General features: G+C 41.7%; 1 protein-coding gene across 1 annotated transcript in view; it reads right to left on the bottom strand.

Moving 5' to 3' along the window:
• zzef1 (zinc finger, ZZ-type with EF hand domain 1) overlaps positions 1-16,279 on the bottom strand; it is a 188,817-nt gene that overhangs the window by 35,718 nt on the left and 136,820 nt on the right. Inside the window, 3 exon segments of the mRNA XM_052035349.1 lie at positions 9,108-9,273; positions 9,892-9,990; positions 14,399-14,567. Coding sequence (XP_051891309.1) covers positions 9,108-9,273; positions 9,892-9,990; positions 14,399-14,567 — 434 coding nt within the window.

The following is a 16,279-nucleotide window of genomic DNA, read 5'->3' as shown; positions in this document are numbered from 1 at the left end:
TAGCTGAGTACCCCATCTTGAAATAAAAATGAGTGGATGAAGCTAACAGATTTAATGTATTTAAGAGGAGGCTGGAAAAACACGAGAGAGGATAGAGGGTTATACTGATGGTTATAGGTAAGGACGGACAGAAAAGGGCTCAAATGGAGCATAAACAACGATTGGTCTGAATGACCCACTTCTGTGATGTCCTGTTTATTCCTCATAGAACCATCAAGATCTATGGTGATACCACAGGGGAGACCAAGACGTTCCTTTAATCTTACATATTTGAGCAACACAATCTATCCAATCAGACCTTAATTTAACCAATTCCGGCAAATTTGCACCACAATTCCTCCCACTGCAATATATCCTTCTTAAAAGGTATTATGCCCAGAATTGTGCCCATGAATCCAGACTGGGTATAACCAGTTCTACAATGGCTGCAATGAACTAGGTTTGTACCTGTCGTACGTAATGGCGACAATGCCAAGGAGTGTGCATCATGAACCTTTTCAAAATAGTTAACAATTATATCCAATGTAGTTTAATTTTTCAGAGATTCTGACTTTGTGGAAACTGGGGACATCATGACCTGCCCGTGCTTGTGCACTTCTTGGCTCAGCCTGGTTCTCTATGGTGGGTGTAATTGTGGGGAAAATTTATGACTGTTGAAGTGCTTTGATCACATGGTCATGAACTGAAAACACACAGGTGAAAAAAATTTAGACTGTGAAGCCATTTGAAATGTTTCTTGATACAGAGTTATTGCACCCAGTTGGAACTGATGTCTGAACATTACCAGAACATGATTTCTGTAACCACAAAGTATCCAAATATTTTGTAGTACATCATGGTAATTTGTATTGGACATATAACAAAGACAATGAAATGCAAATCCCCCATAAAGTAGGCCAAATGGACAAATGTGTGAACCTGACAACATAAGACGGAGGGATGTGGTAATTGGTGAACTTACACACAGATGTCAGAAAGTTCACAATAAATAGTCTTCACAATATAGTCCAATCATAAAGTTAAATCAAATCACCATGTTCCTAGTTTCCACAAAACTGGAAGCACTCAGACCCATATCCAAACACAGTAACAATCACTGGCATGGAAAAATAAATTCCCCCAAAATGAAAAAATTCCTTAGTCATTGGGCAGTGCTACATGGCTCTGCAGGTGTAACACCTTTTATTGTGTTTTCTTCCTAAAATAGCTCATCTTATTATACTATCTGTGATAGCTTGTTTGCCAGAATCCATCACACGGTAACAAGATATAGTGCACCCGTATAATTCCTGATTCAAACCTATGATTGGAGTGATAAACTTTCTGATGTGTTGTGTTTCAGCACACAGGCAGTTACCCTGTCTGCTCTTATTCTGCCTTCAGGTTTATTGCACTGCACGGCCAATGGTTCCATCCATTTACATTCTGTGGGCTGCACCGCTGTGTTTCCATTAGAAACTGCCACATCGTGCTGCAATGACATAGGATTTAGCCAAGACAGCTTACAAACGAATACATCAGCCAAGTAACCTTCCACTTCACATCATGCAGATGGTACTGACATTGATGGCTTACAACAGCAGTGGAATTGGAAAATAGCTCCGTAACCCAGGACTAAGTAACCATACCAAATTAGCTCTTCTAACAGCACATAACAGCAGTTTTACTCCAGATTTAAAGTCTAAGTTTTCTATTGTGTAGAAGTACAGAATGAGCAGAAAATAGGTTAGGAGCATGCCTTTTTAAACATCTGTCAATGACAATCATTGAATCTATGGCAGATATGTTTATCACCTTGACACACAATCACAAGGTACAATTCACATCCTCTGCCGTGTATTCTTTCAGGGTTTCAGGGTGGTCAAGAAGCAACAGTGAAAGTGTGCCAGGTTTTTGGTCATTGCAGGTGGGATAATAGGTCAGCAGATCGAGGTGTGGAATTAATCTACTGACTGGACTGATTGAAAGGCCAAATAAATACTGGAGCTGAGATACAAGGGGTAAATACAACTAACTTTTAACATGTTAAAGTGTCTTTAACATAGTAAAAGATCCCCAAGATAAAGACAGGTGATCAAAAGCTTGGTCAGAGGTAGTAACAAAAGACAGATACACAGGTTCAGGCAAGGAATTTTAGTGCTCAGGATATGGGCTATGAAGACGAAAAGTGGATGGAATAAAATTAGGGATGTGCAGAAGAGCGGCATGGAACAAGTGTGGAGATCTGGGAGGAATGTACCATAGAATCATTGTCGTTTACAGCAGGGAGCGAAAGAACATTTAGTCCATCCTGACCAGGAAAAGAGCTACCCAATGTAATCCCACTGTTCAGGTTGTGCAACTGTCAAATGCTCATCCAAGTACGTTTAATATGTGATGAGGTTTTCCCACTGTAACAGCATTTCAGGCTCGCCCCTCACCTACTCCTTGGATGACGAGCAGCCCTCCTTTGCTCTCCTATTACCCACGTCAATAACTTTCAATTACTGACACTTCCTCTTTGGCAAAGGGGTCTCTGCCAATCACACTATCTCTCGATTCAATTTTATGCAGCTGAACTAAACATCCTCCAAGGCTCCTCTATTTCAAAAAATCCTACTCTATTCATTTTGTTCTCATGTTCAAAATTCTCCAGTCTTGGCAATACCCTCGTAATCCCAATTGTACCTCCTCTGTCACGATCATATCCTTTCTATAATAGTGAGCCGAACTGCACGCAATAATCTTGCTGCCACCTTTCTACTGTTTACAGAGTACAGACAGGTAGAGACCTTCCTGCTCACGTTCTATGATGCAATAAAGAATTCCATATACTTTCTCAGTCCCAGTCCTGTGAGCTTTAGGCATCTGTGGAGATTCAATCTCTATTCCTCAAGGCTACCATTTATTGTGCAGTCTCATCCTGTTTGGACTCTATAAATGAAGCACATTTCTTCATTGAACCCTATTTGCCAATTTTCTGCTCAACTGACCAATCTTCATGCAACCTACAGTTTTCTTCTTCACTATCAACTGTATTTTTGCTTCTTTGCCTGCTCAGTAAACTTCTTAATGATGTAGTCTTCATTTGTCTAAATCAAGAGCTGACAATGAGTCCTACAGAAACCCACCACAACAAGCCTTCTGTCACAGAAATACCTGTTGTACCAATGTCACCTGTCATTAAGCCAATTTTGGATCCAATGCCACTTCTCCTTGGATTCGAAGGGCTTTGAATTTTCTGACTGATCAGCAATGTTAAAAGCCTTGTTAAAATATCAAACGCACCATTCTCACTGACCCTCTATAGCTTCCTCAGGAGCTTAATTAGTCTGACGCTACCTTGCCTTAGTAAATCCAGTCAGTCTTTGATTAATTCGAGCAGAAGAACTGCAGCTGTTATATATACAAATATATTTCAGTTACCTTCCAAACCTGCAATCTCTATCACAAAGAAAAACGAGAGCAGTGAGGTGCATGGGGAAACACTACGACCTGCAGGTTCCTTCCGTCAGTGGCACAGCTCGTAAAACAGCTGCCTCGCAGCACCGGAGACCCAGGTTCAGTCCTGACTTTGGGTGTTGTCAGTGTGGAGTTTGCACACGCATGGGCTTCCTCCAGGTTCTCCAGTTTCCCCCCCACATCCCAAAAATGTGCAGGTTGGTAGGTTAATTGGCCACTGTAAATTGCCCCTAGTGTGTAAGTGAGGGATAGAACCTGGAAGGAGTTTCAGAATGTGGGAGGAATACAATTACAATATTTAAAAGGCATTTGGACAGATATCTGGATAGAAAAGGCGTAGAGGGATACAGGCCTCATGTGGCAAATAGGATTAGTGTAGATAGGCATCGCAGTCCGCATGGACAAAGTGGGCTGAAAGGGTCCGTTTCTGTGCTGTACGTTTCTATAATTCCATGAATAAAAAGCATGGGGATTAACATAGGATCAATGTAACAGGATGGTTAATGGTCAGAGCTGACTCAGTGGGCCAAAGGGCCTGCTTCAGTGTTGTTTCTCTCTCTGACTCGATGTTAAGATGCACACCATCCTGACTTGGAAACATATGGCCAATTCTCCTTTGTTGAATCCTGGCACTCCCTGCCCAGATGCAGTGGGGAGTACCTCCACCAGAAGCACTGCAACAGTTCAAGACAGCAGCTCACCCCACCTGCTCAAGGGCAATGAGGGAAGGGGAATAAACGAAATAAAAACAGAAAATGTGGGAAACACTTAGAACTATTTAAGCATTCCTGACTTGTAACGTTGACTATGTTTCTCTTCCCACAGATACTGCCTGATGCTTGGTGCTTCCAGAATTTTCTGTTTTTGTTTTTGATTAATCTTTCTAAATGAGGATTAATATTGCAGGGTTTGAGGAGTGGTAAGAAATAGGAAGACGCAACAGTTACCAAAATTACCTTAGGCCAGTAAGAGAATGGGATTGCATTCAAAAGTAAGGATTATGTTGTGTATTTCACATCCTAAAGCATTTATTTTTGAAGAGCAGTCATTTTGTATCATAGAAAATATGACAGCCACTTTTCTTTTTAATTTTATTTACAGCGTGGTAACAGGCCCTTCTGGCCCAACGAGTCCATGCCGCCCATTTTAAACCCCCAAATTAACCTACCCGTACATCTTTAGAATGTGGGAGGAAACCGGAGCACCTGGAGGAAACCCATGCAGACACAGGAGAATGTACAAACTACTTACAGACAGTGACGGGAATCGAACCCCAATCGCTGGCGCTGTAATAGAGTCGCGCTAACCGCTATGCTACCGTGCCTAGCAAAGTGGGAATAATAAGTCTTTCTTTCCTAAACTCATGTCACAGAATCTTTCATATCCACCTAATCGCACGAGGGGCCCCACTTTAACTAGTACCTTATCCAAAAGATGGCACTACTGACAGTATGGTTCTTCCTCAATACACTAGAGTATCAGTCTAGGTTTGTATATTCAAGTCTCTGGAGTCAGACATGTTCTGATTCCCAGGGTGAATGCACTGCCAACTGAAATTCAAACAAACATCACAAACTGTTCAAATACATTGCTATTGCCAAACAATACAGGACTCATTGAGCAACATTAGAATGTTTATCACAAATACTTTTGGGGAAATGAAACAAATTAAGTTGACACTATGAATGCACATTCACAAAATACCAAAAAACGTTAAAGATATGCAGACAGAGGAATTAGCAAAAAGCCCCAGCCGATGGGTCAGGCATCAAAACGGAGCCACAACAGTTCAGCACAACGCTGCAAGGAAACACCGGCTTCCATACAGCTGTACAGTGTAGAAACAGGCCCTTCGGCCTACCACGTTCATGCTGACCCTTTTGCGCATTTGACCAGATTAGTTCTGCACTCTTCCATACTTTGCTTATTTAAGTATCTGTCTAATTGTCTCTTGAATGTAGTGATTGTATCTGACTTCAGCAGCTCCTCTGGCAGTAAATTCCAGATATCCACCACTCGCTATGTTTAAAGACTTTCCCCTCAGATCCACTTTTAAAAACTCCTTCTCAATTTAAACCCATGCCCTCGTTTTTGATACCACTACCACGGGAACAAGATTTTGACTATCTACCCTGTCCATACCTCTAATCATTTTATATACTGTTATCAGGTCATCCCTCAACCTCTTTCACTCCAGGGAAAACAATCCCAGTCAATCCCATCTCTCCCCATAACTAAAATCCTCCAATCCAAGCAACATCTTGATGAATCTCTTCTGCACTCTCTCAGTGCAACCATGTCCTCCCTGCAGTGTGGCAACCAGAACTGTACACAATATTCCAAATGCAGTCTAACCATGCAGTTTGTAACTTTGCAACATTATGTCCCAACCTTTATATTCTGTGGACCAACCTATGAAGACTAGCATGTCATATGCCCTCTTCACCACCCTATCTACCTATATTGCCACTTTCAAATAACTGGCTCCAAACATGGGAGTTACATTAAAGACTATTCAAATAAAACTTATGGGAATTAGGTTGGGCTACGAAATGTACAATACTTGAAAAGAAACTAACATTACCCAGAGGTTCCTAATCCAAGAGCACAGCCTAGTGGCTAGTAGAAGCAAATTTCAGCAGTATCCTGACTGACCAAAAAGAATATTGCTAACAGTCATAAGGAGATACAGCATGGAAGCAGGTACTTTACCCACCGAGGCCACGCCAACCATAAACTACTTATATTTTTTTATATTAATCCTTATTCTCTTCATATTCCTATTAACACCACTCTTCCCTCCAATCCCACCACTCATCAATTCAAGGCAATCAATCAGCCTACCATCTTGCACGTCTTTGGGATGTGAGAGGAAACGAGAGCACGCAGTGGAAACCCACGCGGTTGTGGGGAGAACGTGTAAACTCCACACAGACAGGACCCGAGCTCAGGATTGAACCCATGTCTCTAGAACTGAGAAGACTGGCTCTGCCTGTTGTGCCACTGAGCCATCCATTTTGTTTTTGATTTCCAGAATCAAAACTAGGATCACCAATAGGACTTCAACCACCTGGAGTGTGTACATTGCTGCATTGGTTGCTCATCTTTAGTTTCCCTGAGAAAATGGTGGAGCTCTCTTATCAAACACTGATAGGACTATTGAACAGTTCCCTAGTACACTAAACTGGACTCTTGACCTCACAATCTACCTCGTTATGACCTTGCACCTTTTTGCCTACCTGCACTGCCTCTGCAGCTGTGACCCTTTATTCTGTATTCTGTTATTATTTTACCCTGTACTACCTCAATGCACTGTATAATGAATTGATCTGTATGAACGGTATGCAAGACAAGTTTCTCACTGTACCTTGGTACATGTGACAATAATAAACCAATTCCAATATAACTGAGAGGCTTGCTGAATCACTCAGAGAACAGATACGAGTCAACTACTTCAGTGTGGCACGGAAGTCACTTACATGCCAGATCGGATAAGTGTATTTTCCTTCCCTAAAAGACATGAGCAAACCAGCCCAATTTCAATGACAATCTGACAAGATTCATTGTTACTTTTCGTCTCCAAATGACTTGAATTAAGATTCTCAAAATACTTGAGTAGATTAATACTAACAATCTATTATCAGCACGCGCCTCTGAATTAGTTGATTAATTGTATCTAGCTAATTTTCCACTCATGTTGGTTCCTTGCTGGTAAGTTCTCATAGGCACTGACCCAAGTTCCTTATTATAGTATGCAATTTGTCTATTAGCATACCCCTCTATTTTTGTGAACCTAACACACCGTGGGAATACTTTCACCACATGGAATGCAACAGTTCAGGGTTGTGACTCACCACCTTTTCAGCAGTTGCGGATGGGCAGTAAACACAGGGCTTGCCTTCACCAACCACATGCCATGAATGAACAGAGGTAAAGCCAAAGCACAAGTCAACCATGGAATTTAGTACCATTTGGGCAGATAACTTGAGAGCATATTTATAGAATCATAGAAATCTACTGCACAGAAAGCCCATTGTGCTCCTCACACACCTGAGCAGAATTCACATCCAGTCCAGAATAAGCACAAGTATGCCTATTGTCACACCAAGTAGGTTTCAATACTAATCCAGTGCTAAATGAACCCTGATCCACCATACAATCACTGCTACAAACTCATGCTCTTCCTGACTTTGATTGAGGATATTCAAATTCCAGCTGACCAGAAGAATGGTTAGTCATGAGAAGTATTTGTCCACAACAACCTGAAATTCTCAGGAAGGATCTCTAATCTGAAGCATTAACTCTGTTTCTCTCTCGACTGATGCTGACTGACCTGCTGAAAGTTTCCAGCATTTTCTGTTTTTATTTCAGATTTCCAGCATCTGCAGTTTCTTTAAATATTGATTTACTAAAATTCTCAGCATGCACTATCCAGGTGGAATTTACCTACCTTTGGCCACAACAGAAGACATGCCAGAACCACGTAGGTAAGATGTTCAGATTTAGGCCTACTGGATTGTTTCACTAAATGCTACTTTTTAAAGAAATGGCCTCAAATATGTACACATAACAAAACATCAATGAATAGATTACAACATTCTATTTAATCTCAGAAAGGCCTAAATTAGGGAAATCCCATTTTGAAGGTTCTACATTTACTTAAAAACTTTAAAAGCTTGCAGATACAGCGATGCAGCTACCTCCATTGAAAGTACACTAGTTCCAGCTCCTCCGTCAGATTAGCCCCAAGGACATTTAAACCTAGGTTGCCCTGTAGCTCCTTTTGCAGTGAGGGTGCAGGAACCAGGGGAATGGTAGATGCTGCAGCAACCCCAGATACAAAACAGGTATCATGATCAATGGCTTTCAGCACCTCCTCTATAAAAGTGGTTCCAGGCCTCTGCATTACGATTCCACTGGGTTTGTAGAATAAAGTCTACCCAAGGCATCAGGAAAAAAAAACACTCAACCAATGCATTTGATCACTCTTTCCACGAAGAATTGCTGATGCACTCAAAAGATGCTCCTCTTGTACTTTTTAGAAACTGAGCAGATAGATCCCAAGAGGCTTTTTGAATCTTCCTGCTTAAATTATTTGAAGCCCTGCATGCTAGCTAAACAGTGAGGCTTGCATCTCAATACCCATTCCAAAATCTGAGTCCACATTACTACCTTTGTTAGGAGTTGCAACGCAACACGATGGGAAGTCAGCCAGAATCTATGACCAAGATCTATGCTTGCAAGCCCTCACAGGAACATACAAGGCTGAATGGGACAAAGACTAAAGGAAGTACATAAATCAGGGTAATGACCTGTCTAGGTAAAAACTGTGTTTGTCTTAGAAACTGGTTTGTTACAGACTGATGAATATAAACTTCTCCTGTGGACAACCACAGCTTGCTGGATGTGATGAAAGATGACACCTTAACTGGAGTCAAATAACCTGCACTAAGCAGAAAGCAATAGACGAAACAAGTTGCCCAGTGTCCCAAGACTGAAGCTAACCAATAGACTTGAAGGGTTCTCCCTTTGTAGCTGAGAAAATTTACTCCCCCAAATAATGACCAATTTTAATTTATTTTGAAATAGTATGTTGCAGTTCTGCAACAATTTTAACAAATAATAAATACAAATACACACAAGATGAGCTGTTCTGCTTACTGTACCTGGAAGAGGTGCACTGTAATATCTTCAAGAGCAGATGAATTGCTTTTAGTCGTTGATGCCCCATCTGTTGACAAGCCACACCCACTTGCCACTCCCAAATTTCAGCCAGCGGAAGGTGTGGGATAACCCTCTCCTCCAACAGCATTTGCTTGAGTATCTCAAACCCTGGGCGAGGAGAGAGGAACGTCAGAAGAAGCTCTGAAGAGATGACCAAAAGAAATAACTGCATCCTCGAAATTCAAATGTTCACCTGTACTGTGCAATCAATACACACCAACCTGTGTACTGAGCTGTAGAAGTATCTTTAGGTTATTAAAGGTGATGGAGAATAGCATGATCAACAAGCCACAATTACATGACCTGGCTTTTTATACTAACACTAGCAAATACTAGCCACATGCTCCAATTACTGCAGTAAACAGCACATAAAAGCTGTAAAGGGAAACAAATAATTAAGTGGCTTTTAACTTAAAAAAATAGATTGTCAATGCATCCACAGAGCAGGTCTACTAAAGCTACTGAAATTTGTGGTTTTATGGATCTTTGGAAGACACACAACTACTTTTAACAGTCACAAGGAAAATGTCACTTAACAGATAAAGTGAAGAGAGCAGGGGGATGCAAAGGGATGAGAATACCAGCAAATTAAAAAGGATGTGTGAAAGGAGAGAATAATACTAGAGGAAAATAAAGCAAAGAAAATTAATGAAAAAAGATGAGGAATTAGCTTACTCTGCCATTCCCACCCACTTCCCATCCATACCGCCTCACATACTGACTCACCAGTCAGAAACCGCCCACGATGGCCTCCTGTCACTGTGAATTTATAACCCCAGTCATTGGTGTCTAGGTCAGATGTAAACCTGTAATACAGTGTATCACCTGGAAGAAATAAGGGTAGGAAAATTATCATTACAAAATATCCAGAGTTGTTGCAAAAAGGCAAGATGTAAAAATAAACAGCATCAGACCATTCGGCTCATCGAGTCTATGCTGACTCTCAGACAATCCCCATGATCTTACACCCACTTAACAAACTCTTTCTCATATGCTCTTTAACTTTCCCTTCATACTTCAGCTAACCTAGGGGCAATTTACCGTAGCTAACCAACCCGTACACCGCTGGGATATGGGAGGAGACTGGAGCACCAAAAGGAAACCAACATGGTCACAGAAAGAAAATGCAAACCGTGCAAAGACGGAGGTCAGGATTGAACCTGGGTCCATTGGAACTGTGAGGTAGCATCACAACCTGCTGCCCAAATGAACCATCCCTTTCTTTCTTGTAGGTACAATCTAGCTGGGAGCTAACTTAAGAGGTATTTTTATCAAAAGAATCTAGGTTCCAAAGATAGCTGTGTTTTTTTTTGCATTAGTAGGAGAAAATGGTAACTACAATTCAATTATATCACTGGACCTGCAGACCAATGGTCTGGGTTAACAATTCCCACCAAGGCAGTTGTGATCTGGTTTATCTGAATCCACACCAACACGGCTGACAGTTTTTGCATTCTGAAATAGTCTAGAAGATATTACGGGAGTTCTACAAAACAGCTCAAATGCTGGCTGACAGCAGGAAGAGTTGGAGGAAGCGATGATAATTTGTTAGCAGTGTTATTTAGTGAAGAGTCGTAGGTGGGTGCTGAAGTTGTTTATTTTGATATGCAGGACAACAGGCCATTATAAGTGGCAGTGTCTGACATAACTGACCCAGAATTGGTAATGGCAGTTACATAAAACACCACTATAGGTTTAGTGATTTATGCTGCCATTTATCATGGCTCAGTGGGATAGCTGACGCACTGCTCCAGTGACCTGGGTTCAATCTTGACCGCCAGGGTGGAGTTTGCATGTTCTCCCTGTTTACATAGGTTATTCCGGGTGATCTGGTTTTCTTCCACATCTCAACGACCTGTTTGTGAGTTGATTGACTTCTGTAAATTGCCTCTAGTGTAGGTGTTAATGGGTTTGTGAATGAGAATAGATTAAAGGGAAATAGGGTTGGGGAGGCGGAAATGGGACTGATGGGAATGCTAAGAGCTGGCATAGAATTCATGAGGCAAATGGCCTCCTTCTCTTTCACATGGAAAATGATATTATTACCCTTCCTCTGCTGCCTCTTCTGAAGTAAGTTCCTCTGCCCTGCTCTTACTCTCATTTAGAGTGGAGAGGGCAGGTTGGAACAGTACAAAGACATCTATATGAACAACCTTAATACAGGCACAGTTGACTGGAGAAGTACACACGACTTGTTTAGGGTGGGTTTACCCATTCCCAGGACAGCCTTTAGTCAAATGATCTAGTCCGACAACCCACATTCTGCCAGAGGAAAATAGTGCAGTAACACCAGCTCGGAATTAAAGCTCTGATCTTCCAGCTAGAATTCCAACATATATCCTTCAGTCCTTCTCATGTATTTCCCATTCCTCTGCTCTCACCCCTTCTCCTGGACATAACAAGGACAGAATTCCCTTGGTCTTCATCTCTCATCCCAGCAGCCTCTGCATTCAATAGATTACCCTTCACAATTTCTGCCAGCACCAACAAAATTCCACCAGCAGACACATATTCCCTTCCCCTCCCCTTCCAGCATTTCAAATTGATCGTTCCTTTGCAACTCCCTGGTCTGCTCTTCTGGCCAGACTACCACTCCCTCCCTTTTGGAAGATTCCGTGCGATCACCAGAGATGCCATACATATCCTTTCACCTCCTCCCTTCCCATCTTCCAGGGATCCAAACAGCCTTCCCAGGTGAAGCAGCGATTCACTTGCCCTTCTTCCAGTCTAGTGTATGGCACGTGGTGTTCACAATTTGGCCTCCTCTACAATGGTGAGGCTCAATGCAGACTGGGTGATCACTTTGTGGAGTACCTGCAGACGTGGCCCTGAGCTTCCCTTTGCCTGTCACTTTAAATTCACCATCCCACTTCCACCTGACCTTTCTGTCTGTGGCCTCCTGCACTACTATACTTGTACAACACCTCAGTTTTGGGCATGTTGTAGGACTCGATATCAAATGCCCCAATTTTAGGTAACTCACTCTTTGTCTGTCCACTTCTGTCTGCCATTGTATTGGCTCAATTTTTCTTCCTTTTGTCTGGTCTGCTCAGTATGCTCCAGAGTCCCATTAGGTACACATTACACAGACAAAGAAACTTAGTCTCATTTTAACTGCCACTTAATTGTCATCTGGCCTCACCCTACAGAGATATAGCCCTTGTTCTACCCATCCCTCCCCCACCTTCTCTGTCTCCTCGAATTAACTTTTCTTCTCTTTCCCAGTTCTGATGAAGGGTCCCAGACCAGAAACAGTAACTATTTCTCTTTCCACTGATGCGCCCCGACCTGCTGAGTGTTTCCAGCATTTTATCTTTTTTATTTCAGATTTCCAGCATCTGCAGTTTCTTTGATATTCGTTTACTGATGGATTGTCAGCTGATCTCTCAATAGGCAATTTAACTCATTCTATACCTCTGCCATTTAGGTCTGGAGCTGTTTAGAGATTTAAAATGTGTAAATTCAGGTGGTTCTTCTAGTTTCCCAAAACTCCAAACACTAAATTATTCTGAGGGAGTACTGTAAGTGCAAGTCTGTACTAACTGCTGTGGCAACCTTTGGACAAATCACAAAGATTCTCTCTGCCTGCTCTGATACCACAGAGATACAGCTCTACAAATTGCAAGTGTCAATGAGATTTTACACCTCTGTCAGGATTAATACATGGATGTTGCAAGTAAGAGATGACAGCGTTTTCTTAATTTGCAGAATGATTTAAAAAAACAGTAAGCTCTAAAAATATTAATCCAAGTAGTATTACAAGACAATTATATAAAAAATAATCATTGTCTGCAAAATTACCTTGTCCAAAGTTGATGACTGTATGAAATATCTTTATTGGGTCAGAATGCAATAATAGACAATAGGAGCAGAAGTAGACCATTCGGCCCTTCGAGTCTGCACCACCATTTTGAGATCATGGCTGATCCTCAACAATCAATATCCTGTTCCTGCCTTGTCGCCATATCCCTTGATTCCCCTATCTATAAGAAACCTATCTAGCTCCTTCTTGAAAGTGCCCAGAGAATTGGCCTCCACTGCCCTCTGAGGCAGTGCATTCCACAAATTCACAACCCTCTGGGAGAAGTTGTTTTTCTTCACCTCTGTCCTAAATGGCCTGGCCCTTATTCTTAAATCATGCCCCCGGTCCTGGACTTCCCCAACATCTGGAACATATTTCCTGTCTCTATCTTGTCCAATCCCTTAATAATCCTGTATGTTTCAATCAGATCCCCTCTCAATCTTCTCAATTCCAGCGTGTACAATCCCTGTCTCTCCAACCTCTCAGCATAAGACAGTCCCGACATCCCCGGAATTAACCTCGTAAACCTACGCTGCACGCCCTCTATAGCCAGGATATCCTTCCTTAACCCTGGAGACCAAAACTGTACACAATACTCCAGGAGTGGTCTCACCAGGGCCCTGTACAAATGCAAAAGAATCTCTTTGCTTTTGTACTCAATTCCCCTTGTAATACAGGCCAACATTCCATTAGCCTTCATCACTGCCTGCTGCACTTGCTCATTCACTTTCAGTGACTGATGAACAAGGACTCCTAGATCCCTTTGAATTTCCCCCTCACCTAACTCCACACCATTCAGGTAATAATCCGCCTTCCTGTTCCTGCTCCCAAAGTAGATAACCTCACACTTATCCACATTAAACTTCATCTGCCAAGTATCTGCCCACTTACCCAACCTATCCAAATCACCTTGAATTCTCCTAACTTCCTCTACACATGTCGCACTGCCACCCAACTTTGTATCATCAGCAAACTTGCTAATGTTATTCACAATGCCTTCATCTAAATCATCAACATAGATCGTAAACAGCTGCGCTCCCAGCACCGAGCCCTGTGGCACCCCACTAGTCACGGCCTGCCATTCTGAGAAACATCCATTCACCCCTACCCTTTGTTTCCTATCCGCCAACCAGTTTTCTATCCATGTTAATACCCGCCCCCCAATTCCATGAGCCCTAATTTTACCCACCAATCTCCTGCGCGGCACTTTATCAAATGCGTTCTGAAAGTCGAGGCATACAACATCCACTGAATCTCCCTCATCTATTTTCATTTCTAAGATTGCAATAATAATCAAGAAACACTGGTCAGTCCATCAGAAATATCTATATACCAGCTGACATATTGAGTCACAAACTAGTACAATGTTTTGCACCCGATGAGGGCATACAGACTTCAAATAGTGACTGACGGACAGTATGAAAATTCTACCTGGAATGTCAAAGTCAATCCACTTATGTGACGATCCGCTGAATGTATGCCGATCTTGTTTGTAGTCACTACTGCTGGACATCAGTAACTCATCACAGCCATCCTCAGACACACAATGAGGATCAAATTTCACAGACAGGTAAATGGCACCAGGGATATGAACTTTGTCCTGGAGTTTAAAAAAAGAGCAATTATTGGGTGCTTTGTTACAATTACCACAGAAGGTTTGGTACAGAAATATGAAAAGCAGTTTGCAATGGTTTACACATCATTTTAAGTTTATAGTTAAGTAAAATGTAATGTGTTTGCCCAGAAACTTTGGATTGCATGTTTTATGAATACTGCTCGAAACAATTAATTGCTGGTTGGGGTGCCTATTGTTTTATTCCTCATTACACTATGGATCAGTTCACATGGCCAATTATGTTCTGCTAATCCTTTCCATTTCTAAATTTGTCCATTAATGTGATAATAGCTATAGTCTGAGCACAATGATCGTTTTCCTCCCTATTGATTCAATTTGCCACAATGGCTACTATAGCTGCATGGTAACGTTGTGATTCATGTACCAGGACACCTAAATCCCTCTGAAGACGAGTACCTCACTATAAAAATATTCTACTTTTCCATTCTTCCTAAGAATTTACCAAAGCAGATCGTTTCATACACCCTCAGGTTAAATTATATCTGCTGCCTTCTTGCCCAATTGCTTAACCAGTCAACAAACCCCTTTGCATTTTCCACACAGCTGTACATTTCTAACAGCATACAGTTTTGGTCCCCCTACCCAAGGAGGGATATAGCAGCACTGGAGACAGCCCAAAAGGGATTCACCAATCTAATTCTTGAGATGAGAGGGCTGTCCTATTAAGAGAAGCTAAACAGGTTGGGTCTGTATTCTTTGGAGTTCAGAAGAATGAGGTCTGAACTTATTGAAAACATGAGATCCTAAGGGAACACGACAGGGTGGATGCTGAGAGTCTTAAATGAAGGGTCAGTTTCAAGATAAGGGGTTGGTTATTTAAATCCGAGGTACAAGTGACCCCTGCGTTACAGCAGTTCGGGTAACAGAAATCCAAGTTTAGGAATTTCACAAATCTGAGATACGGAACAAGAATTCATGTGTCAATGTTTTTATTCCTCAACTCACATTTCTCGACACGTGCACAGATGATGTGGCTTCACGTTATGGAAAATCGCAATGTGGACAGTTTTCTGAAACTCAACCCTCCCATAATGTGGGGATCGCCTGTACATAGAAATCCCTGCTTGCAGAGGATGGTGGGATTCGCTAACCCAGAGAGTTGTGGGGACTGGCTCATTATAAGTAATTGAAGTAGAGGGAGATACATTTTTGAAAGATTGGGGAATTGAGGGCAATGGAGAGCTGGCACAGAAGAGGAGTTGAGGCCTGGGGTTGATCAGCCATGATTATATTGAATGGTGGGGAAGGTTTGATGGGCCAGGTTGCCTCCTCCTACTCTTATTTTCTTGTGTTCTTGATTTCCTACTTAACTTTGTAACAAACGGATATATTACATTCAGATCCCTCACCCAATGATGTATGTAGACTGTAAATGGCAGAGGCTATTGTGACACTCTGCTAGTTGTCATTCCAAAAATAATCCAGTACTTTTGTTCTCAGTTTCCCACCATTCCTTCGTCCCTACAAATATATTACCCCAAATTGCACCAGCCATCATCTTACCCAAAATGTTTTGAAAAATCAAACATCTGTCTACCTTATTAGTTATATCCTTTAGAACATTTCTCAAACATCATTTAATGAGGGAATGCTGAAAGATCATAGTTTTGCATTTAACTGCATCACTCTTAAATTAGAAATTCTCCCATATTCACATCCCCAGAGGATTCTTTACT

Source organism: Pristis pectinata, chromosome 21 (genome assembly GCF_009764475.1).
Source record: "Pristis pectinata isolate sPriPec2 chromosome 21, sPriPec2.1.pri, whole genome shotgun sequence".
NCBI lineage: Eukaryota > Metazoa > Chordata > Chondrichthyes > Rhinopristiformes > Pristidae > Pristis > Pristis pectinata.
The sequence above is the reverse complement of the archived record's forward strand: the minus strand, read 5'-3'. Positions and strand labels throughout refer to the sequence as shown.